This window comes from Nansenia antarctica, assembly GCF_963989245.1.
Source record: "Nansenia antarctica genome assembly, chromosome: 2".
NCBI lineage: Eukaryota > Metazoa > Chordata > Actinopteri > Argentiniformes > Microstomatidae > Nansenia > Nansenia antarctica.
In genome coordinates, this window is record NC_137675.1 from 44,984,165 (window position 1) to 45,009,164 (window position 25,000).

At 48.3% G+C, this 25,000-nt stretch overlaps 1 protein-coding gene across 1 annotated transcript in view; it reads right to left on the minus strand.

Annotated features, from left to right (window-relative positions):
- LOC308150176 (voltage-dependent P/Q-type calcium channel subunit alpha-1A-like) overlaps nt 1–25,000 on the minus strand; it is a gene marked incomplete at both ends in the record, with an annotated part of 259,861 nt that overhangs the window by 148,534 nt on the left and 86,327 nt on the right. The window contains 6 exon segments of the mRNA XM_080523035.1: nt 184–668; nt 738–974; nt 1,111–1,246; nt 14,957–15,063; nt 23,458–23,525; nt 24,095–24,212. Of these exon segments, the coding sequence (XP_080379161.1) occupies nt 184–668; nt 738–974; nt 1,111–1,246; nt 14,957–15,063; nt 23,458–23,525; nt 24,095–24,212 (1,151 nt within the window).

The following is a 25,000-nucleotide window of genomic DNA, read 5'->3' on the forward strand; positions in this document are numbered from 1 at the left end:
TTTTCAAAAACTTTTAAGACCTTGATTTTTTCTCAAATTCACAAACTTTAAAGGATTTCAAGGACCCGTGGGAACCCTGACAAACGGGACATTCCCAGAAGTCTGCCGCAACAGTGACAACACAACAACCTCCCTGCCCCTGCCCCTGCCCCCCACCCCTCTCTCTCTCTCTCTCCAACCTACTTCCTGGTCCGGTGCTGTCGTGTCCTCTTCCCCTCGCCCTCGCACCCTGACTGGGCTCCGTGGCGATGACGCCTCTGCCTCCTCTCGCCCCCTTCGCCCGCCTCCGGTTCGCCCTCCCCCCCTCCTCCTTCTGTGCATCTGCTCCTGTGCCTCCCTCCTCCTCCTCCTCCCTCTTCCTCCTCGGGGGGCCTGCTGCGGTGCTGGCGGGGTCTCCTGTGCTCCGAGGAAGAGCCTCCCCCTCCTCCCCCTCCCCGGTGGTGGCCGTGTCTCTTGGGGGGCCTCTCATCCGAGCCTTGCCCAGGGGGCCCGGGGGGGCCTTCCAGGCGGGTGTGGGAGGAGTGGTGGTGCTGGTGGGGGTGGGGGTGGGGGTGGGGGTGGCTCTGCTGATTGTCCTGCGGCTCTTTGCGGCTCCGCCGGCTCTCGGTCGAGTCCCCTCGCTCGAAGGATCTCCCGGGTCCCGAGCCCCCTCCACCTCCTCCACTTCCTCCTCCACTTCCTCCTCCTCCACCTCCTCCTCCTCCTCCACCTCCACCTCCACCTTCTCCTTCTCCTCCTCTGTCGTGGAAGCGGGTCTGCTTGTGGAGGAGGTCGTCGTCGGTGCGGTGCTGGTGGCTGAGGCAGGGGGCCGCGGTGGGGGGGGGGTCAGAGGCGGAGGGGTGGCCGTGGGCCTCGGCGGAGGAGGGGGGCCGCGTCTTGTTGGTGTTGTTGTTGCGGTTCTCTTGGGGGTCCACCACCAGGGGCCGGTCCAGGTGGGTCTTCATGTCCGGCCGGATGTGGCGAGAGTAGGACACCTGGGAGGGTGGGAAGGGGTGACAGACAGATCACACTGTTATTGGCACCAACAGGGTCCCAGACCATGGACAACCTCCACCCTCCCTCCCCTGCCCCCCACCCCCCCTCCCCCGCCCCTACTGTCCGTGTCCTTGCCTTCCAGCGGTCCTCGGGGTCCAGCTCGTTGTACAGCGCCTCTCTGCTGGTCATGAGGGTCTGTTTCCGCAGCTCGCTGGTGCGCTGCTCCCACACAGACTTACTGCCGCCCTTGTTATTCTTCTGTTGCTCCTTACTGCTCCCGGAGGTTGGGAGGGGGAGTGCGGAAGGAGATGGAGATGGAGAGAGAGAGAGTCAGAGAGGAGAGATAGTGGGTAGAGTAGAGCAGAGGAGAGAACGGAAAGAGGGGCATAGAATGGCGTGGAAGAGTGAAATGGAGGGGTTTAGTGAGGGGGTTAGTGAAATGGAGGGAAGAGAAGAAAGAAGAGGTGAAGAGAGAGTCAGACCTCTGGTTGAGAGGAGGGGTCTGGGTCCAATACTGTAGACACGCACACACACACACACACACACACACACACACACACACACACACACAGAGAGACACACACAGAGAGACACACACACAGACACACACACACACACACACAGACACAGTGACACATACACACAGACAAACTATATACAGGAATATAAACACAAGCAAATACACGCACACACGCACACACACACACACACACACACACACACGCACACACACTTGCGCCCACACACACAGTTAAAGGGGTCACCTTGCTGGACCTATAGGGCAGACACACAGAGGCTTCTGCAGGTTTATGGGCGACCACCGTTTCCCAAAGCAGAGGGCTGCCGAGCCCCACTTTGGGAAACTCCACGGAGCACGGGATGAGGATGACACTGAGGGCAAGGTCAGGATGTGACACAGTCTACCAGGAGAAGCCCCACCCAGCCCCAAAAACACCCAAAGAAAGAGCCAAAATGGAGCCGTCAACAAAAGACCCAAAATGAATGCCCCCATCCAACCCCCACTAACCCCCCCCCCCCCCCCCCCCCACTAGACCCCCCCTCTCCCAGGGCCAACAGTCAACCACAGTAAAGCCACAGCCACACGGCGAGGAGCAGCCAACAGAAGAAGAAAACAAATTAAAAAAGATTTCAAAAGATACTCAAAAAGATAAGCCAACTCAGATACCACCAAAAACCAAAGCATGGGAGGAGAAAAAAAAAAAAGTCAAATACTGAAAAAGAGGGGGGGGGGGGCAGGGAAGAGAGGGTGGTCTGAAGGAGGAAAAGGAGGAAAAAAGCGGGATTCGAAGAAACGGAAAACGAGTAGAAATGAATAAATACCCGTCCAGAAAGGGGTCTGTAGTATTGTAGTCACTGTGTACTTTGACGCTGAGGAGGGAAACAAGGCGGTTGGTGAGATGCCGACAGAAAACACACACCATCTCCATCTCTCTATCTCCATCTCTCCATCTCTCTATCTCCATCTCTCTATCATCTCCATCTCTCTATCTCCATCTCTCTATCATCTCCATCTCTCTCTCCATCTCTCTATCATCTCCATCTCTCTCTCCATCTCTCTATCTCCATCTCTCTATCATCTCCATCTCTCTCTCTCCGTCTTTCTGTATCTCCATCTGTCTATCTCCATCTCTCTCCATCTCTCTATATCTCTATCATCTCTATCATCTCCATCTCTCTCTCCATCTCTCTATCTCCATCTCTCTCTCTCCATCTCTCTATCTCCATCTCTCTCTCTCCATCTCTCTATCTCCATCTCTCCATCATCTCTATCATCTCCATCTCTCTCCATCTCTCTATCATCTCCATCTCTCTATCTCCATCTCTCTATCTCCATCTCTCTATCATCTCTATCTCTCTATCTCCATCTCTCTATCATCTCTATCATCTCTATCTCTCTATCTCCATCTCTCTATCTCCATCTCTCTCTCCATCTCTCTATCATCTCCATCTCTCTCTCTCTCCATCTCTATATCTCCATATCTCTCCATCTCTCTATCATCTCCATCACTCTCTCTCCATCTCTCTATCATCTCCATCTTTCTATCTCGCTCGGTCGCTATTCCTACATGCATCTTTCTTTTTTTCATTTTCATCTCTCTCTCTCTATCCATTTCTGTCGATACCTCCATGTCTATTCTCTCTGGCTGAGACCGAACTTCATACTGCAACCTCGTATGTAAGTAAGACATTTAGAAAAGATGAAATCATTTAGCATTATGCGAAATTTAGTATATATATATATCCCAATATATACAGTATATGTTTAAAAAGCCAGGATGGTGTACTTGATATGCCTTTTTTCAAGTAGTATGAATTCAAAGCACACTATTCAGGAAGTACATTTGGATTTCAGTCCCACAATGCAATGCATCAGGTAACGGAGGCGGGGCTGTAGAGAAAATAGACCAATTAGAGTGAACTACATGGTTGATTTCTGAGTATGAATGACATGTAGTGGGAAATGTGTTGCTGAATGCATACCTTTTAACAAAACATTTACCCTAAATAGTATGTAGTATGGTTAGTATGCAGTATATAGGTTTAGTAGTCAGTAGGCGGTATGAACATTCGGTCATATCTTCTGGGTCATTTTTTTTATACGGTGCTGTTACGTCCCTGTCTGTTTTTGCTTTGTATTTGTGTCTGTGTGTCTCTCTCTCTCCCAGGTGTTCGCGATCCCTTGATTGTCTCCCTGTTAATCATCCATCATCAAGTCCACCTGTGTTCCTGTCCTGTCAACCAATCACCTGTCTACCTGTTCCCTATATATGTGGCTGTTTGTTACTTGTGTAGGTTAGAGGGAAGAGGGGTGAGGTTATGTTTTGTTTGTGTCAGTCAGTCAGTCAGTCAGTCAGTCAGTCAGTCAGTCAGTCAGTCAGTCAGTCAGTCAGTCAGTCAGTCAGTCAGTCAGTCATTCAATTCTGAGTAATTCTGTTTCATTCTGTTTTGTTAGTATATTAGTTGGTTGCTACATTTGTCTGTCTAGTGTTTGTTTGGTTTACCTATGGTCCCCGGTTGCCTTATCATGGGAGAGGGCTAGGTAAGATACCCTGGGGTTTACATCACATCACGTAGGTAACTGTTTGTCTAAACACACTAGGTAAGAACGAGCGGATGTCACTCATCCTTTGTAGCAGTTAGATTTAGGTTCCGGGTAGATTAGTTAGCAGTTCTGTACCTAGGTAGATATGCTAGATTAGAGGTGTAGGGAAGCATAGGGCTGTGGTTTTATTGTGACACCGTTCGCAGCCTTCTCCCTCCCTTCCTACCCTCTGTTTATTTTCCCCGGTTTAGTTTTTGTATTATCCTTCCCCCCTGTTTCATGTTTATTTGTATGTCCATGGATGTCCATGTTTTTCACTTTATTATTATTATTATTATTATTATTACCATTGGCAAATAAATCATTTTCTTTAAGGTACACCTTGTTGTCGGTCTGACAGTGTTTGAGCACCACACACGCGGTCAGTTGCTTCACCAGTGCTTGTACACAGGCTATGTTGCAGTCCTCCCTCCTCCCTAGTCTTACATCTGAGGGAGGATGTAACAGGTGCCATTTGGACTTCATAACTTGTGAAAAATAAATTGTTGATTTATCTATATTTTAATATATCTATTATATAAAGGACATATCTAGCTTGCTGAAAAACATAGTGGTCGAGCTCAGGCACCTACATTTTATTTTATTTAGAATACTCTCTGTAGTTGAATAGGGCGAGTGTCTCCAGAACAGAGTGGACACATAACAGGGTGGACACTAACAGGGTGGACATTTTGAGTTAAAGTTAGCCTTTAGCCTGCTTGTGTTAGCATAATGCCTAGAATGACCATGAATACTTGATGAGGAATCTAATTTGCACTAAATACTTTTTTTGAAATTATTCAATTTGATTGATCTCCTCAATATTTAGGCATAACAGGGTGGACACGTTATGGTCAACCACATTAAACTCACTGGATGAAAACATAAAAATCAGATGGTAAAAGAGGTAGAAAATCACACAGCTTACCACATTTGAAATCCCCTCCACTGATGTGATGTCACCTCATGAGAGTGATGTGATTGAGAAATATGGTTTTCTTTTAAAAGGGACATTAACACAGCATAACAGGGTGGACAGTGATCGCAGGGACAAGCAATATTGTAAGCAAAACCTTAATTTTTTGTACAAAATAAAAAAAAAATGGATAAAAACTATATTTGATTTCAATAGATATTGATCAGGAAAATGAAATAATAATAACATATTTGGAAATGTATATGTTTTTAATAGTTATTTTTTGGATTGAAGTTGAATGAACAACACTGGGGACATCCCAAATCCCATGCAAAATCCAATTTACATCTTTAACCAAAGCTTTTAAAATGTAGTAAACAACAACTTAGAAGCCCATATCATTGTATTCATAATAAATAACAATTGACTATACATGAAAAACCTAATGGAATTAGTATTTGTCCAAATTTAGACAAAATACAACATGATTTAGTACTGGGGACGGAAAAGGCACTGTATAAAAAAAATGACCCCTCTACTTCTCTTATCTTCACGTCTCTTTTCCTCCCATGTCCTCTCCCTTCTTTCACCTTCCTTTCCATCCCTAATGTCCCTCTGTATTTCTCCCTTGCTTTTTTTCTCTCCTTCGACAACCTATCCCTTCCGCCGTGTCACTGCCTATCTGGTCATCTCTCTCCCTCTCTTCTATCTCTAAACTGTTCATGTCTTCTCTCTCATTCTCTTCTATCTCTAAACTGTTGATGTCTTCTCTCTCATTCTCTTCTATCTCTAAACTGTTGATGTCTTCTCTCATTCTCTTCTATCTCTAAACTGTTCATGTCTTCTCTCCCTCTCTTCTATCTCTAAACTGTTCATGTCTTCTCTCCCTCTCTTCTATCTCTAAACTGTTCATGTCTTCTCTCTCCCTCTCTTCTATCTCTAAACTGTTCCTGTCTTCTCTCGTTCTCACTCTTCACATGTCCACTTCTCTATCCCTGTTTTTCTTGCCCTCCCCTCCAAACCCTGGCTTTCACCAGCGGAACTGTTCCTAGAAGACAACCATATCTCCCTCCATCCATCGATAACCAGGGCTAGAATACTCTCCTCACTGCTAACTGAAACATACAGCAGCTGGTGAAACCGGGAGCAAGTCGGCAACCTATCAAATGTTCAGACTTTTTTTTCTGAAAAATTGAAATAAATGTGAACGTTTCAATAACACACTCGCTAGTCAAGCCAAAACATTGCAATGCAATGGATTGGGTGAGTAATCCCCCACTGCTACCTAGTTAACTATAACACTACTTTACATTGTTAGCAGGCTCACAAAACAAGCTGTGTTAGTTGACTATACGTTACATTTATATATGCTACATATCCTATATGTTAGTATCCATTATTCTGAATCATGCTATAAATCATGCTATATGCTAAGTATCCATGCTATTTATCCTAAATCATTCTACTATAGCAGTTTTGGTGAAGTGGCCATGCAGACGCAGAACCCTCTGGATGGTTGTCACCATGGCGACCCGTACTGTATATCAATGAGTGAGTAAATGACTCATGTTATGTTGAACTGGAACACTGCTGAATCTTGTCATTCTACTGCTATGCCGGCATTACTGTAACCATACATTTGTTCATTATGATTACAAAAGTGTCAGGATATAATGTGATCACATGACAGAATGGTATTATTAGAGGTCCAAACAGCTGAAGCGAGTTTGCAACAACTGGGCCGGACCTCAGAAAGGCTAGTTGTGATGTCAGGGTTATGACAGGGTTATGATAGGCAATTAAAGAACTGTCCACTGCAGCAGAACGGAGCAGTCACTGGCTGTGGCTGAAACGTAGGGACCCAACATGGGCTCCCAAATGACCACGTGGTGCCACCGTGCGACACACACCCAGGCCTGATCAGCCTGTGGTGGGCCAACCTCGGCAGAGGGTGTCTTGTGATAAATGGCCGAAACACCCAATGAGGTCGGGGACCACAACTGAAGATGTGTCGTACTGGTGGCACCACGTGATCATTGCCAAATTCCACTCCACCCAAGAGGACATCTCCAACTCCACTCAGTCAATTGTTGTGCTAATTATTTAGGGATTTTAACATCTAGTCCTATTAAGAATCCTGATGTCTGGTGTCAAAACCAGTGACCGCTGCGAAAGGGCAGCTGACAACCTGGGAAAGACCTGGTGACGGCTTGAAGAGACAGCTGACAGGAGGGAACAGACCCCAACGGGGCTGGCATGGGTTAGCTACCCGTGTTGGCAGGAGCCTTTCACTACACAGTGACTTGGTTCCACCCAACTATGGCTACGAAAAGTTCAAAAGGAAAAACACCCCTAGAGTCTGCGAGAGCGGGGGCGGAAGATGACTCAACGGCGGATCACACGGTAACAGACCCTGGAACGGAAATGACAACGAATCAAATGATCAGCACGGTAGTTGACGGAGTAACAACACTGGCAGGACACAAGCTACAAAGCTGCATCTGTGGCTGGAAAAAGATAACATCAGAGAAGGGTCTCAAGATCCACCAGGGCAGGAAAAAGTGCCTAAGAGAGCTTAGCGAGGTGCCTCGCATTGACCACTACTTCCTCAGAGGTAGGGCAAATCAGTCGAGTGAAGCCCAGTGGCAGGATATTCACCACAGTCCACAGGGTATCAGAACCCCAGACGAAGCTCAACCAAGCACAGATCCATCAACGGACATGAGTCCAGAGCCTATCCAGCCAAAGACAGCAGTAGAGAGGAAGATGAATGGACGGAAGCCTCAAATCTTGTGGCCTAAAGCCTGCCAGAAAAAGGAGTGGGAAAACACTGACACAGACCTTGTCCATCTTCTAGAAGGTCTGAAAGGGGGCGTGGAAAGAAAGCTGGACAAGATTGGAGAGATCATTTACAGCTATGGAGCAGAGAGATTTGGGGTGAAAAGTAAGAACCATGGGACACAGAAGGAACCATCAGCCCATCTCAAGTCCAGGAGACAACAAGAGATTAAAAGACTTGTGAAAGAAAGAAGGTGCCTGAGAAAACAGTGGAAGAAGGCCACAGAAGTGGAAAGGAAAGGACTTGAGGCACTACAGGCCGACATCAAGCAGCGTCTTGCAACACTGCGAAGAGCAGAATGCTTGAGAAAGCAACACAAGAAGAAAGAGCGAACGAGGACTGCCTTCTACAGAGATCCCTACAAGTTCGTCAAAGACCTCTTTGTCAAGGAGAAAACGGGTACCCTCAAAGTACCCATAAGGGAACTAGAGGAGCACCTGAGGAAGACCTACTCTGACAACCAGAGGCATGTGCCAGCCAGCATTCCGGATGACATGCCACCAATCCAACCACCTGAGCACCAGATGGAAACAAGGCCCCCTACATGGAGCGAAGTTGAGAGCACAGTAAAACGGGCAAGAACAGCCTCAGCCCCTGGGCCCAACGGCGTTCCATACAGGCTATATAAGAACAGTCCAGGCGTCTTGAAATACCTCTGGAAGCTAATGAAAGTGGCATGGGAAAAGGGAATCATACCAAAGGCATGGCGAAGGGCAGGAGGGATCCTGATTCCCAAAGAGAAGAATTCCTCAACCATCGACCAGTTCCGCCAGATCAGTCTACTGAATGTGGAAGGAAAGATTTTCTTCAGTGTTGTGGCCCAGAGGCTCTCAGTATTCTTGCAGAAGAACAACTTTGTCGACACCTCAGTGCAGAAGGCAGGGATAAGTGGATTCTCAGGATGCCTGGAACACACAAATGTTATCTGGCACCAGGTACAAACGGCCAAGAAGGAGAAAAAAGACCTGCATGTGGTTTTCTTAGATCTTGCCAATGCCTTCGGGTCAGTGCCTCATGAGATTTTGTGGACAGCGTTCAACTTCTTCCAAGTCCCAGAGGGCATCACAAGGCTGGTCAAAGCCTACTTCCAGGACCTCCAGTTTTGTGTTACAGCACAAGCCAGTACAACTGCATGGCAGCACCTCGAGATAGGCATAATGGCGGGCTGCACCATCTCTCCACTGGCGTTTACCATGGCAATGGAGCTCATTATTCGAGCATCCCGATGGGTCGTTGGAGGGGAACGGTTGAGGAGCGGGCTGCGTCTTCCTCCAATCAGGGCGTGGATGACATGACGACAATAACAACAACAAACGCATGCACCAAACGCCTGCTGGATAAACTCCAGGGAAACATCAAATGGGCACGAATGGAGATTAAACCCAGCAAGTCCCGCAGTATCTCCATTGTCAAAGGCAAGCTCGCCAATGAGAGGTTCCACGTCAACAACGAGCCAATACCAACAGTTCTGGAGAAGCCTATCAAAAGCCTTGGCCGCTGGTATAGCGCAGAACTCAAAGACTCGAAGGAGGTGGAACAACTCAGGCAGGATACAATCAGTGGCCTCAAGCAGATCAACAACACTGCTCTCCCTGGGAAGCTGAAGCTGTGGTGCTTTCAGTTTGGGCTGCTGCCCCGTCTCATGTGGCCAATTTCCATCTACGAGGTCACACTATCCCATGCCAACCGGCTGGAGAGACTGGTGAATGCACAAGTGAGGAAGTGGCTTGGACTGCCGAGAGGCCTTAGCAGCATAGGCCTGTATGGCAACGGAGCCCTCTCCCTACCAATCTCAAGCCTGGTGGAGGAGTACAAATGTGCCAAATCAAGGCTGGAAATGACTCTCACAGAATCCCGGGATCCATTCGTCAGAGGTGCTGCTCCGATCCTAGCAACGGGGAGGAAATGGAAGCCATCTGCAGCAGTTGCGGTGGCAAAGACCGCCCTCAGACACCGGGATATAGTGGGGCATGTCCAACATGACAGAGGGGGCCTTGGTTTGGAAACAACAACACCCACATGGCAAAAGGCTACTCCAACCGAACGGCGGAAGATGGTGGTTGAGGAGGTGCGCCACCAGGAGGAAGCAGCCAGGTGCGCCAAGGCAGTCTCCCAAGCCCAGCAAGGCCGCTGGATGAAGTTGGAGAGCGTGGAGAGGAGGAAAATCACATGGAACGAGCTGTGGAGCATGGAGTCTAATAGGCTAAGTTTCATCATCAGAGCCACATATGATGTCCTGCCCTCTCCTACCAACCTACATCTCTGGTATGGAGAGGACCCAGCCTGTCTCCAGTGTGCAGCCCCAGCAAGCCTCAAACACATCTTGGTGGGTTGCAAGACCAGTCTAACTCAAGGAAGATACACCTGGCGCCACAACCAAGTGCTAAAGTGCTTGGCTGCCGAACTTGAGCACAAGAGGGTAACCACCAACGCCATGCCTCTAAATGCACAGACTACCTTTCCACGGAAAACAATCTTCATCCGGGAAGGGGAGAAACAGAGGACCAAGCCATCACCTCCAGACTCAGGCCCACTGAACGCAGCCCGGGATTGGGAAATGCGGGTAGACCTCAGACAGAGGCTCACCTTCCCACCCGAAATTGCAGCGACCAACCTGCGCCCAGACCTAGTCCTCTGGTCCAAGTCCTGCCGGCGTGTCTTCATCGTAGAACTGACGGTCCCATGGGAGGAGGCCATCGATGAGGCATTCGAACGGAAGAGGCTGCGGTATGCCAACTTAGCAGTCGAAGCAGAGGGGCGGGGCTGGAACGTGAAGGTGTGGCCAGTGGAGGTGGGCTGCAGAGGCTTTGTAGCCAGCTCCACCACAAGGCTCCTGAGGGCAGTAGGGATCAGAGGACAGGCCCAACGGAAGGCAATTAAAGAACTGTCCACTGCAGCAGAACGGAGCAGTCACTGGCTATGGCTGAAACGTAGGGACCCAACATGGGCTCCCAAATGACCACGTGGTGCCACCGTGCGACACACACCCAGGCCTGATCAGCCTGTGGTGGGCCAACCTCGGCAGAGGGTGTCTTGTGATAAATGGCCGAAACACCCAATGAGGTCGGGGACCACAACTGAAGATGTGTCGTACTGGTGGCACCACGTGATCATTGCCAAATTCCACTCCACCCAAGAGGACATCTCCAACTCCACTCAGTCAATTGTTGTGCTAATTATTTAGGGATTTTAACATCTAGTCCTATTAAGAATCCTGACAGTGTTATGTAGGGGGTATTAACATTGAATCTCTCTAACAAAATTCCCAGAACATCTCCTTTATCCCCTTCGGAGCATGTGACCAAATTCCCTAACCGGAAGAAATCCCTGCCTGCAAAGTGACGATGTTCTCTGTTTGACATTCCCAACACTCCCTAACGCAGATGAAGGATGTTTGGATTCACAACGGCAAAAGTGATGTCGCCATCACCGCCCCGTTGGTGGATCTGTCCACCTATCGAGGTGCCTCTTCTACGATCAGCAGTTTGATTGGTGGAATTTTTCCAATCCCAAACTGACCCCTACAGACAAGCCCCTACACCCCTCCTACACCCCTCCTACACCGCCTCTTCACCCCTCCTTCACACTACTGTAGATCTGAGAAGCCTCTTCTTTTTGCTTTTGCTTTTCTTCTTTCAATTCTTTTTTTCGTAATCTAGAAACATGTTCCTATCAGAGGGTAAGATGGAGCCATGTCATATGTAACACAGTCTGATCATTTGGTCCGCATGTCAGGAACCAATCAAAATGTTCGGACTTTCCTTTTGAAACACAGAACTACGTTTCAACGTTGTTGAGAATCACGATGCAAACTCGCTAGTCGGGCCAAAACACTGCAACAACGCAATGGATTGGGTGAGTAATCCCCACTGCTACCTTCTTAACTATAACACTATTTTACATTGACAGCAGGCTCACAAAACAAGCTGTGTTGGTCGACTAGCGATGTGTCGTTGATTTTCAACAACGCGGAAATTTATTTTTCGAAAGAAAAGTCAGATCGAATCAAATCCCGATATGAGGACCAAAGCATTAGAATGTGTCACGGTTAAATATCCATCCGATTATTTAATAGGACTATATAGTGGACACTGCCCCGTTGGGTAGGAGCTAGGAGACCATAGTGGTGGACATAACCAACCCTGGTATACTGGCCTCAAACACAGCTAGTGGACTTCAGGTTTCACACAGCCAAGATGCTAAAGATGTCTGACAAACACAACCACACAGACCACGCCAGTCACCAACTCATGGATGAGCTACATCAGGGGAATGACTGAAGAGAGGGTGTGTGTGTGTGCACGTGTGTGAATGAATGAATGAATGAATGAATGGTCTTTATTGTGGTCTTTATTGTCATTGCTACAGTACAGGTACCAAACAACGAAATTTAGGAGGGGTGGCTCCCCTGGTGTTAGGAAAGAAAAAAAAACTTTAAAAAAACACTTTAAAAAAACACAAGAAGGGAAGGAGCTGGTTTACATAAATAAAGGCTATGTACACTATCCACTATACTATACTGTACAGATAGACGACTAGGGTTGTCATATTGCACATAGTGTTATTGCACATTTATTTAAAGTGTCGCAGTTTGCAGGCTTGAAATGTACATATTTGTGCCTCAGCACTACACCTGATTTTTTCGGTCCAGCAGCTGCCATCAATCCGTCCAGACTGTCCAGGGCCCAGAACCTAGGTCTTTGCTGTGTTCAGGGCCTGGACGGCCCTGGGGTAGAAGCTGTTCTTCAGTCTGTTTGTCCTTGCGGCCATGGTCCTGAACCGCCTTTTCGAGGGCAGCCGGGTAAAGTGTTCGTACCCAGGGTGGGTTGGGTCCCTGGAGATCTTGGAGGCCTTCCTGAGACAGCGTGTGTTGTACAGCTCTTCCAGAGAGGGGAGGGGGGCACCGGTGATCTTCTGGGCTGTTCTCACGACTCTCTGTAGCGCATTTCTCTCCGCGGTTGTGCAGCTGGAGAACCAGTTGCAGATGCCGTAGGTGAGGATGCTCTCCACTGCGCCGCGGTAGAAGGTCACCAGTATCTCCTGCTTGCTGTGTTCCTTCCTGAGGACTCTCAGGATGTATAGCCGCTGTTGTGCCTTCTTGATGGTGGCTATTGTGTTGTCCTTCCAGGTCAGGTCATCCTGCATGTGCACCCCCAGGAATCGGAGGGTTGAGACTCTCTCCACGCTCTCTCCGTCGATGAGCAGGGGCTGGATCTCGGACTTTTTCCTCCTGAAGTCTACGATGATTTCCTGGGTCTTTGACTTGTTCAGCAGCAGGTTGTTAACCTTGCACAGCTTGCTCAGTTGCTCTACCTCATCCCTGTACGCCGCCTCGTCCCCCCCCGAGATGCATCCCACCACGGTGGTGTCGTCTGCAAACTTTACGATGGAGTTGCTGGGGTGGACGGGGCTGAAGTCGTAGGTGTAGAGGTTGTAGAGGATGGGGCTTAGCACGCAGCCCTGGGGGGACCCAGTGCTGAGTCTGAGGGCTGTGGAGGTGTGGGGGCCCACCCGCACGCTCTGGGGGCGGTCGGTCAGGAAGTCCTTGATCCATGCACATATAGAGTGTGATAGACCCAGGTCTAGTAGTTTGGTCACTAGCCTGTCTGGAAGGATGGTGTTGAAGGCGGAGCTGAAGTCCACAAAGAGCAGTCTCGCGTAGCTGTTTCCCCTCTCCAGGTGGGATAGAGTGGCGTGGAGAGTCGTCGCGATGGCGTCCTCTGTGGACCTGTGGGCTCTGTAGGCGAACTGGTATGGATCCAGGTTGGGCGGGAGGCGTGTGAGTATGTGGGCCCGGACTAGTTTCTCGAAGCACTTCATGTGATGATTGGTGTGAGTGCCACCGGGCGGTAGTCGTTTAGGCAGCTCACCGTGCTTTTCTTCGGGACTGGGATGATAGTTGAGGTTTTCAGGCAGGGTGGGATGGTGGCCTGGGACAGGGACTGGTTGAAGATGTTGGTGAAAACCCCGGCCAGCTGGTCGGCGCAGTCCCTCAGCACCCGTCCCAGGACGCCATCCGGCCCCGAGGCTTTCCTGGGGTCCACTGCCTTCAGCACGCGTCTCACTTCATGCTCTGTGAGGGTGAGGCTGCTGAGAGCTGGAGAGAGTGGTGTTTGTGTTGTGGTTACCTCCGTTCGCCCCTCGTCGAACCGGGCGTAGAAGGAGTTCAGCTTTTCCGCCAGCAGGGGGTCGTCCTCTGCGGCTGTGAGCCTGTTGGCTCTGAAGTTTGTCATGTGCTGAACCCCCTGCCACATCCGCCTGGAGTCGTTGCTCAGGAAGCATTCCTCAATCTTCTCTCTGTGGTCTGCCTTGGCCTCTTTGATGCCGCGCTTTAGGTTAGCCCTGGTGGTGCTGTACAGCGGTGTGCCCTTCCCTGCGAAGAAGGCGTTGTCCCTCTCGTTGATCAGTTTTAGGACCTTCCCAGTCATCCATGGCTTCGTGTTGGGGTAGACCCGGACCCGTTTGTCCACGGTGACTGAGTTGGTGCAGTTCACTATGTGGTTCAGAACCGACGACGTGAACTGTTCCAGGTCCTCATGCTCATATTCCTGCCATGGGGTGTCATTTAGGCAGATCTGCAGTGGAGCGGACCCTTCTGGCCAGGTTCTGACAGTCTTAGTGGTGATGGGAGCACTTTTCCCCATGGTAGTGTATGCTGGGATCAGGAGGATTGACACATGGTCAGACATGCCTAGATGAGCTAGCGGTCTAGCCTTGTAAGCACGTTTGATGTTAGTGTATACCGTGTGTGTGCAAGAAGGAGGTGTGTGCGTTTGTGTGTGTGTGTGTGTGTGTGTGTATGTGTGTAAGTGTGTGTGTGTCTGCGTGTGCTCCCCCCTTGTTGTGCTATCGTGGGGACCGGGCACGCGGTGTGAGCGTCACCATGACAACAGAGAGCGCTGGGGGCCCTTCTGAACAGAGACACGATCCCTGAGATCAAACACCTGTGTGTGTGTGTGTGTGTGTGTGTGTTTAATGGTGAGTTTGCAGGGCGACTGAAAAGTGGACACCGATTGCGACGGGCGGGCGCGAGGGGGGGGTGGGTGTTGAATGAACGACAGAATGAGAGAGAGAGATAGATAGAAGGAGAGGGAGAGAGAGAAAGAAAGAGGAAGAAACTCACGCGGCGATAGAGAGGTTGGCGGCCGAGAGGGGGCTCACTTCAGCCACCTCCTTGGCTTTCTGTAGTGCGTTCTTCTTACTGGCAGCCGCTTCTTCCTCCTGCTCATCCTGAATAGAGAGGAAGATGAAGGGATGGAACCAGAGAGAGAGAGAGAGAGAGAGAGAGTGAAAGAGAGAGAGAGAGAGTGAAAGAGAGAGAGAGAGAGGGGGGTGGAGACAGATGGGGAGTGAAATAAAACCAGAGAGTGTGAACGCGCGTGTGTGTGTGTGTGTGTGTGTGTGTGTGTGTCTTGTCTCGTTTCTTGGGCTGCGTTCGTAATTTTGCTAAGAGCGCCGGAACGCACACTAGGTGCAATGTCATAAAGGGGCCAAGTAATTTGATTGGATAAGAGGCATTGCATGAGTGGTGATCAGATTTCCAGAGCGTATTTACGAACGCAGCCTCGATTATCGCTGTTTTGAAATGATCGCTGGTAGCTTTGCGCCGCTCTTTTCCCATTGACATCATGGTGTCAAGTAATGTATAAATAAATGTGCTGAATTTATATGCCCTTTTGTGTTTTCATGCAGGGATGTTCAAAGTATTTTACTTTCAACCAGGTATCTGACCTGTAGTCACTTACTTAATGTAGGAACTACTTAATTCTTGTTGCACTGAAGCAGGTGGTTGATTGACTGTGTATAGCTTTGTCTAAATGTAAGGGGTATCTAGTGGTGATGTTAGGATTGACTGTGTGTCCCCTTGTCTAAATGTAAGGGGTCTCCTATGGTTGTCTAGTGGTGATGTTAGGCTTGACTGTGTGTAGAGTCTAAATATAAGGGGTCTCCTATGGTTGTCTAGTGGTGATGTTAGGATTGACTGTGTGTACAGTCTAAATGTAAGGGGTATGGTTTGTGGATGGTGGGGGGGAGAGGATGACCCGGAGGTGCGCAGGGGGGATATCCCTTATTTTCCCTTATTTTTTTGAAAATATCCCTTATTTTCAAATCCCAATGTTGACAGGTATGGTGCTTATTAGTACGGGTGTTGTTATATACGGAGACAGGTTTATGACTGCCATAAAACCATAAAGTAGTCAGAGCACGGAGCTTCTGATAGTGCGTCTTTATTTCCACTCGGTACTTCAATACAAAGACAACAACCCCGTTTCCCAACATGCATTGCACTTCCAGCTACGGCAAACAGCACAGACCAAAATACATAACATCTCCTCCCCCCTTAGAACAGAGGCCCTCCCCCAACAATTACAACTGAACTTTAAACTTCAAATCTTAAGGCACAAGAACAACAATATACTGTATAGTTATATCGTTTCAAACAGTCTGTTTTCCAAACACAAACCTAACTACGAGATGAGGGTAGACTACCTTATCCCGTGACCATACCCATGGGAATTATTCTGTCCCAGTTGTTTGGGTGGTCTTAAACTTAGAGTCTATAAGTTCAGGCGTTCTGGAGGACGACGATCTCTTCCCGGGTAACGCTGCTCAACAGAATGTTCAGTCTTACTGTCTCCGTGAGGGGACTCTGGAACAACCGCAGGTGTAGGAACATCCATCACCGCCCCTTGTAATGGGAATTCAGGCACGGAAGTCTCCCCATCGGGTTCAGGTGCACCTGGAGGTGGTGACGGTGGGCGATGGGGTGCTCTGAACTCTGACTCGTCCGGGACATCCACCGAAGGTTGGTCTCTGGGCGATGCTGCCAGAAGTTGATCGACGTGTCTTTTCCACACTAGTCCGGCAGCAGTTTGGACAGTGTAGGAGACGGGACCAGACCGCTTGACGATGGTTGCAGGAACCCACTTGGGTCCAGTACTGTAATTTCTGGCCAGTACTGACTCATCTGGAGAGAAGGCTCTTTCTTTAGCCCGCAGCATCCTTTGTTGGATCTGCTTCTCCTGCTGATGCTGAACTACATCTTTCACTGTTGTCGGCTTTAAGAGGTTGAAGTTGGTTCGTAGATCTCTTTTGAACATCAGGGCAGCGGGTGAAACTTTAGTAGTGGCATGTGGCGTGTTGCGATAGTTTAACAGGAATCTATGCAATCTCTGATGTAGTGTTCCTTTGCCTTGAGATGTCTTTAGTGCTTTCTTCAAGGTCTGAACAAACCTTTCAGCCAAGCCGTTGGTCGCAGGATGGAACGGTGCCGATCGGATGTGTTGGATGCCATTTGCTTGTAGGAATGTAGTCATCTCTTGTGACACCAGTTGTGGTCCATTATCAGAAACCAGCTGAAGGGAAGACCCGAAACGGCTGAAGATCTCTCCAAGCTTTTCAATGGTTTTTGCAGTAGTGGTGGATTTCATATTGGCCACCTCCGGCCACATGCTATGTGCGTCCACACACACCAGGAGCATTCGGCCCTCTACAGGCCCTGCAAAATCAATGTGTACTCGCTGCCAGGGTTCTTCGGGAAACTCCCAGGGATGCAGAGGAGCTAGTTGTGGGGTATTCCTAACTTCTTGGCATGAGGAACAGGTTTTGGCCGTATTCTCGATCTCCCTGTCGACTCCTGGCCACCAGAAGTAACTTCTTGCTATCTCTTTCATCCTAACTATCCCACTGTGACCTGCATGGAGCTGTTGCAGAATGAGCTTGCGTAATGACGGCGGAATAACCACCCTCCTCCCCCAAAGTAAACAACCAGCTTGCACCGACAGTTCGGCTCTCCTGGAGAGATATGGTTGAACACTGGGGTCGCCGCTGCCTGATCTACCCCTCATCACAACGTCCATCACCACTGACAAGACAGGGTCAGTGCGAGTGGCTCTCTTCACCTGAGCAGCTGAAACTGGTGCATCATCCACCTGGCTGAAGTAAAAGATGTCTGCAGCACGCGGCTCCGGCCTAGTGACAGGAAGTGGTAACCTAGAGAGTGCATCCGCGTTGCAGTGAAGGTCAGCCTTGCGATACTTGATATCATACGAGTGTGCTGACAACAGTAATGCCCACCGTTGCATGCGACTCGCTGCGAGTGAAGGTATCCCAGTGTGTGGCCCTAGGATGGTCGTGAGGGGTCGGTGGTCAGTCAGAAGTTCGAATCGCCTCCCATACAGGTACTGATGGAACTTGCGAACACCATAGACGATGCTCAATGCTTCCCGCTCTATCTGAGCATAGTTAGCCTCCGCTTTGTTCAATGTTCGTGATGCAAATGCTATAGGCCTCTCTCCTCCGCCTGGCATTAAGTGGGAAATGACGGCCCCCACCCCATATGGAGACGCATCGCAGGCCAACTGAATGGGAAGTGAGGGATCAAAGTGGGTCAGTGCCCCTGATGTCACTAACGTCTCTTTTGCTCTCTGAAAAGCCTCCTGGCAGGCGTCACTCCATTTCCATGTTTTGCCCTTACAAAGCAGGTCGTGCAACGGCTTGAGCATGGATGACAAGTTCGGTATGAAACGGCCATAATAATTTAGTAAGCCCAAGAACGAACGTAACTGGCTCACATTATCTGGAGGCGGGGCGTCCACGATGGCCCGAATCTTGGATGGGGCAGTGTGTAACCCTTTAGCATCAATCACATGTCCCAGATACTCAACAGATAGTTGAAAGAACTCACACTTGTCTTTGCGAACCCTGAGCCCGTAATCCTGCAGCCTCTGAAGAGCTGCATCCAAATTGCAAAGGTGTTCCTCATCCGTAGCTCCTGTGCACAGGATATCGTCCAGGTAGCACTGCACTCCAGGGAGACCATGTAGGATTTGATCCATGGCCCGTTGGAAATGCGCAGGAGCCGACGTGATTCCGAAAGGGAGCCGGCAATATCTGAAAAGCCCCTTCTGTGTGGTTACTGTGAGCAGTTCCTTAGAATCCTCATGAACGTGCATCTGCAGGTAGGCTTGGTTAAGGTCTATCTTGCTAAACTTTTGTCCATTACTCAGGCCTGCAAACAAATCGTCAATGTGGGGAAGAGGATACTGTTCTGCTGACAGCACCGGGTTCAGTGTCACTTTGAAATCTCCACAGATGCGAATTTCTCCAGTCTTCTTGGGTACGGGTACTATGGGCGTGGCCCATTCGCTGATAGCTACTGGTTCCAAGACCCCGTTCTTAACCATGGCATCCAATTAATCTTCTACTTTCGATCGGATAGCGTACGGCACCGACCTGGCCTTCATGAACTTTGGTGTTGCTTCAGGCTTAACGCTTAGTCTGACGGTGATGCCTTTCATGCTGCCTAATTCGTTCCGGAAGATCTCTTCATGTTTCTTCAAGATAGCAGCTAAGTTGGTGGTAGTTTGTGATACCATTTTCACTGTGTGCCAGTTCAGCTTCATTTTCTCTAGCCACACCCGTCCTAGGATGGCCAGGTAGTCACCTCTAACAATGTAGTTGGGGAGTTTCTTTACTTTGTTGTTACTCTGGACCATGACATCTGTCATTCCTGCCATGGGTACAGGTTCTCCCAGATAGGTTTTGAACCTAGTGTCAGAAGGTCGCAGTGGTAGGTGTCTCAAGACTTGTTTGTAAACCCCATCTGAGATGATGGATGCTTTTGAGCCAGTGTCAATTTGCATACTCACTGGATGCCCCTCCAACATGGGCTTGACCCAATAACCCTCTGAGTCTCCATCGACTTTCATTATCCTCAGTGTATGCACCTCCATCACTTGCTCTCCCTCCGAAGAATCACTGGACACTGTCTCTTTTTGTCTCACGGTGTGAACTTGTGTTTTCTTCCTGTTTTTCCAAGGTTCCTGTCTGCCGGCAGACTTCGAGGTTTTCTCCATGGTTCTTCTGCCTTGACAGGCACGCTCTATGTGGCCCCTTTTTCCACAACTGCGACAGTCCATATCTTTACACCAGCAAGTCGTGGCGAGATGTCCCGTTCTGCCACAACGGAAACATGGCCCTTGTCAACTCTGCTTCTCTGTCTGGACGGCATGCACTCTGCCTGTTGAGTGTAGCTGTTGAGCCTCCTTTGAGGCCATCTCCATGGAGACACTGATGTTAATGGTTTTCTGTAATGTCAAGTCACTCTCAGTCAGCAGTTTCTTCTGTGCTGCTTCATTTCTTAGGCCACATACTAGTCTGTCTCTTAATGTGTCATTTAGCACTTGCCCAAATTCACAATGTTCAGACAATTTTCTCAGTGCTGCAACAAACATCGTAACAGATTCACCTTCCTCTTGATCACGTCGGTGAAATCTGAACCTTTCTGCGATTAGTAATGGTTTGGGTGAATAGTGTTGTGTCAGGACATCCACTATCTCTTGATAGGTCTTGGTCCCTGGCTTGTTAGGCTGTAGTAGGTCACGCAACAGATTAAAAGTCTTTGGACCCATTACTGACAGAAACGTGGCTACCCTTTTTTCATCAGGAATGTCATTAGCTGATAGGAAATAATCAAAACGCTCAGAGTATGCGCTCCATTGTTCCACATGTTCATCAAAAGGGCCAATATTTCCAATAACTCCAGCCATCTTCCTTGTAGGCTCCTGGTTATCAGTATCACCTAGTTCTGACAAGTCCTCTTCAGCTGATAATTCCCCTCCAGCAGACATCCGTGTCAATCACAACCGACGCTGGGCACGACGTGCGGTGCCAACTAGCTGCATTAGCTTCACACTGCTAACAAGAACACAGCCACGTCCTAATTAACTCAACTCCACACACATACCGTTCGCGTGAGTTAAAACCACCTCGTCGCCAATTTGTTATATACGGAGACAGGTTTATGACTGCCATAAAACCATAAAGTAGTCGGAGCACGGAGCTTCTGATAGTGCGTCTTTATTTCCACTCGGTACTTCAATACAAAGACAACAACCCCGTTTCCCAACATGCATTGCACTTCAGCACAGACCAAAATACATAACAGGTGTAATATATTTTTAGCCACTGGTTGGTTTTGTGGCGCTGTTCTGGCTTTCAGTACTTCACCAACGAGAGAATATCTCCAAGGAATTAAGTCTGACAATTTTCTTGCATTCATTTTTTTCTTCAAACCCATCACTGTAACATTCATCTATGTGTAACAAAACAGGTAATAATCATGTTTATACATGGGATAAATTAACGTTCATTTGAATGAATTTTAAAAGATGAAAATGGCAACTAGAGTTGCCTAAACTAAAGTTAGCAACAGAAAGCTAGCTAACGTCAACGTTAATGTAAAATTGTTGATAAATGTTATTGTTGCTAAAGACTTTTTAACTGACCGTTATAAATGACCGTGTAAATTAACTGATTTCAGAGCACTCTATGATGTTGAAACCAGAGCCCTCTGAAACCAGAGCAGATTTCCAGAGTGTATTTAGGAATGTATTTAAGAATATGTGTTTATTATTAAGCTTTGAGTTTTGGTGTGCTTGCTGCTTAGAGCACAACCGTTTAAGCATGTCAACAGATGCTAGCTGCATGGGAAGGGAACACTGTTCTCAGCAGCCAGCTGCTCCAGCTCATTTCATAATGTTCAAATGTTATGTTCAGATATTCTACACTGTGTTCAGAGACTCCACATAATGAAACAGCTGCGTTGACGTTGAAAACCTGTGTAAACCTCTTTTTCCACACAGAAAATTTATCAGGAATCGATAAGGGAATTAATGAAGAATAAGAAACGATAAGCAGAATCGATAATGGATTCTGTATCAATAACATTTGATCAATTCCCATCCCTAGGTAAGGGTTAGGGTTAGGTTGGGAACACATATCTTCCTTTTCCTAATGAAGGAAAGGAAATTGCACTGGCACTAGTATTGGTATTTTTCCCTTAGAAGTAAAAAACCAAAAAATGGTTTTAACACACATAAAATACAACCAATACAAAACAACACAACAACAAAAAAGGGCCACATAGATAAAGGGAGGGGTGCTTATTGGGGACAGTGGAGTCAGGATTCGAACCGCCAACCCTTTGGTGGTTGGGCGGCTGCTTTACCTCCTGAGCCACCGCTGCCCTTGGAAGGGGCAGGGGAAAGGGATGGGGTAAGGGATAGAAGAATATGATTAGTGTTAGGGCTTGGGTTTAGGGGTAGGGTTAGGCTTAGGAGAGGGGTTAGGATTTAGTTAGGGTTAGGGTTAGGGTTAGGAGAGTGGTTGGAGTTAGGGTTAGGATTAGGGGCAGGGTTAGGGTAAGGGGTAGGGTTAGGGTTAGGACTAGGGGTAGGGTTAGGATTAGGGTTAGGGTTATGGTTAGGGTTAGGGTTACAGTTAGGACTAGTTTTTTTTTTGAAGAATATGATTAGGGTTAGGGCTTGGGTTTAGGGGTAGGGTTAGGCTTAGGAGAGGGGTTAGGATTGAGTTAGGGTTAGGGTTAGGGTTAGGGTTAGGAGAGTGGTTGGGGTTAGGGTTAGGATTAGGGTTAGTGGTAGGGTTAGGGTTAGGACTAGGGGTAGGGTTAGGGATGGGGCTAGGGTTAGGTTTAGTCTTTTTGAGCCTGATTCTCTGCAGTGTTCCAGACCGTTTTCGTCTGGCTCACTCCAGAAAAGGAGGGGTTGCATTGGCCATTCCCTGTTACAACTCTGGTGTGTTCTTGGGTAGTCTAACTAATTATTAGGGTTAGGGTTTAGGGTTAAGGTTAAGTTTAGGGTTAGGTTTAGGGTTTAGGTTAGGTTTTTGGGTTAGGGTTAAGGTTAGAGAGGGTTCAGGTTAGGGTTAGGGTTATGTTAAAGGTTAGGGTTAGGTTTAGGGTTAGGGTTAGGGTTAGGATTAGGGTTAGTGTTATGGTTTAAGGTTTAGGGTTAAGGTTAGGTTAAGGTTAGGTTAGGGTATAGTTTAGTTTTAGGGAGAGAGGGAGAGAGAGAGAGAGAGAGGGCGGGGGGAAAAAAAAGAAAAAACAGAAAGGGGGAATTAGGAGGGGGGGGGGGCCGTTACTGTGAGCAGTTCCTTAGAATCCTCATGAACGTGCATCTGCAGGTAGGCTTGGTTAAGGTCTATCTTGCTAAACTTTTGTCCATTACTCAGGCCTGCAAACAAATCGTCAATGTGGGGAAGAGGATACTGTTCTGCTGACAGCACCGGGTTCAGTGTCACTTTGAAATCTCCACAGATGCGAATTTAGGGTTAGGGTTAGGATTAGGGTTAGGGTTATGGTTAGGGTTAGGGTTGCGATTAGGACTAGTTTTTTTTTGAAGAATATGATTAGGGTTAGGGTTAGGAGGGTTAGGGTTAGGGTTAGGGTTAGTTAGGATTAGGATTAGGGTTAAGGGTTAGGATTAGGGTTAGGATTATGGGGGGGTTTAGGGTTAAGGGGGGGTTAGGGTTAGGGTTAAGGGTTAAGGGTTAGGGTTAGGGTTAAGGGTTAGGGTTAAGGGTTAGGGTTAGAGTTAGGGTTAAGGGGGGGTTATGGTTAGGGTTAAGGGGGGGTTAGGGTTAAGGGTTAGGGTTAGGGTTAAGGGTTAGGGTTAGGGTTAATGTTTAGAGTTAATGATTAGGGTTAAGGGTAAGGGTTAATGGTTAGGGTTAGGGGTTAGGGTTAGGGTTAGGGTTAAGGGTTATGGTTAGGGTTAAGGGTTAGGGTTAGGGTTAAGGGGGGGTTAGGGTTAGGGTTACCTTAGTCAGCTCCTGTGCATTGGCCAGATTGTCCACAGCGATGGCCAAGAACACGTTCAGTAGCGTGTCTAGAAACAACGGGTTCAGGAAGCTGCCTGGAGCACAGTACACACTACCATCACATGTGTGTGTGTCATGTGTATATGTGAGGAGTAATGTGTGTGTGTGTGTGTTTATGTGTAAGTGTGTGTGTGTGTGCGTGTGTGTGTGTGTGTGTGTGTGTGTGTGCTTATGTGTGTCTACATGCATGTTAGAGAGAGATAGAGAGAGAGAGAGGGAGAGGGAGGGAGAGAGAGAGAGAGAGAGAGAGAGAGAGAGAGAGGGAGAGGGAGGGAGAGCGAGAGAGGGAGAGGGAGGGAGGGAGAGAGAAAGAGAGGGAGAGGGAGGGAGAGCGAGAGAGGGAGAGGGAGGGAGGGAGAGAGAGAGAGTGGGAGAGAGGGAAAGAGAGAGGGAGAGGGAGGGAGAGAAAGAGAGGGGGAGAGGGAGGGAGAGGTAGGGAGAGAGAGAGAGGGAGAGAGGAAGAGGGAGAGAGGGAGAGGGAGGGAGAGAAAGAGAGGGGGAGAGGGAGAGGGAGAGAGAGGGGGAGAGAGGGAGAGAGAGAGAGGGGGAGAGGGAGTGTGTAAAGGAGGCAGGATACAGTTGCCGAAAAGCGTGAGCACGATGAAGAAGATGGAGAAGACCATGCCTTTGTTCACCCCTCCCTGGGACTCTATGCCGTCATACATCACCATGTTCCAGTCTTCTCCTGTCAGGATCTGCAGGGGGTGAGACACACACACTCTGATTAACACACACTCTGATTAACACACACTCTGAGTAACACACACTCTGAGTATAACACACACTCTGATTAACACACACAGTCTGAGTATAACACACACTCTGAATAACACACACTCTGAGTAACACACACACTCTGATTAACACACACTCTGAGTATAACACACACTCTGATTAACACACACACACACACACACTGATTAACACACAGTCTGAATAACACACACACTCTGATTAACACACACACTCTGAATAACACACACTCTGAATAACACACACACTCTGATTAACACACACACTCTGAATAACACACACTCTGAATAACACACACACTCTGATTAACACACACACTCTGAATAACACACACTCTGAATAACACACACACTCTGATTAACACACACACTCTGAATAACACACACTCTGAGAATAACACACACTCTGAGTACTACACACACTCTGAGAATAACACACACTCTGAGTACTACACACACTCTGAGTACTACACACACTCTGAGAATAACACTCTGAGAATAACACACACTCTGAGAATAACACACTCTTAGAATAACACACACTCTGAGAATAACACACACTCTGAGAATAACACACTCTGAGTACTACACACACTCTGAGAATAACACACTCTGAGAATAACACACACTCTGAGTACTGCACACACTCTGAATACTACACACACTCTGAGAATAACACACACTCTGAATACTACACACACTCTGAGAATAACACACACTCTGAGTACAAC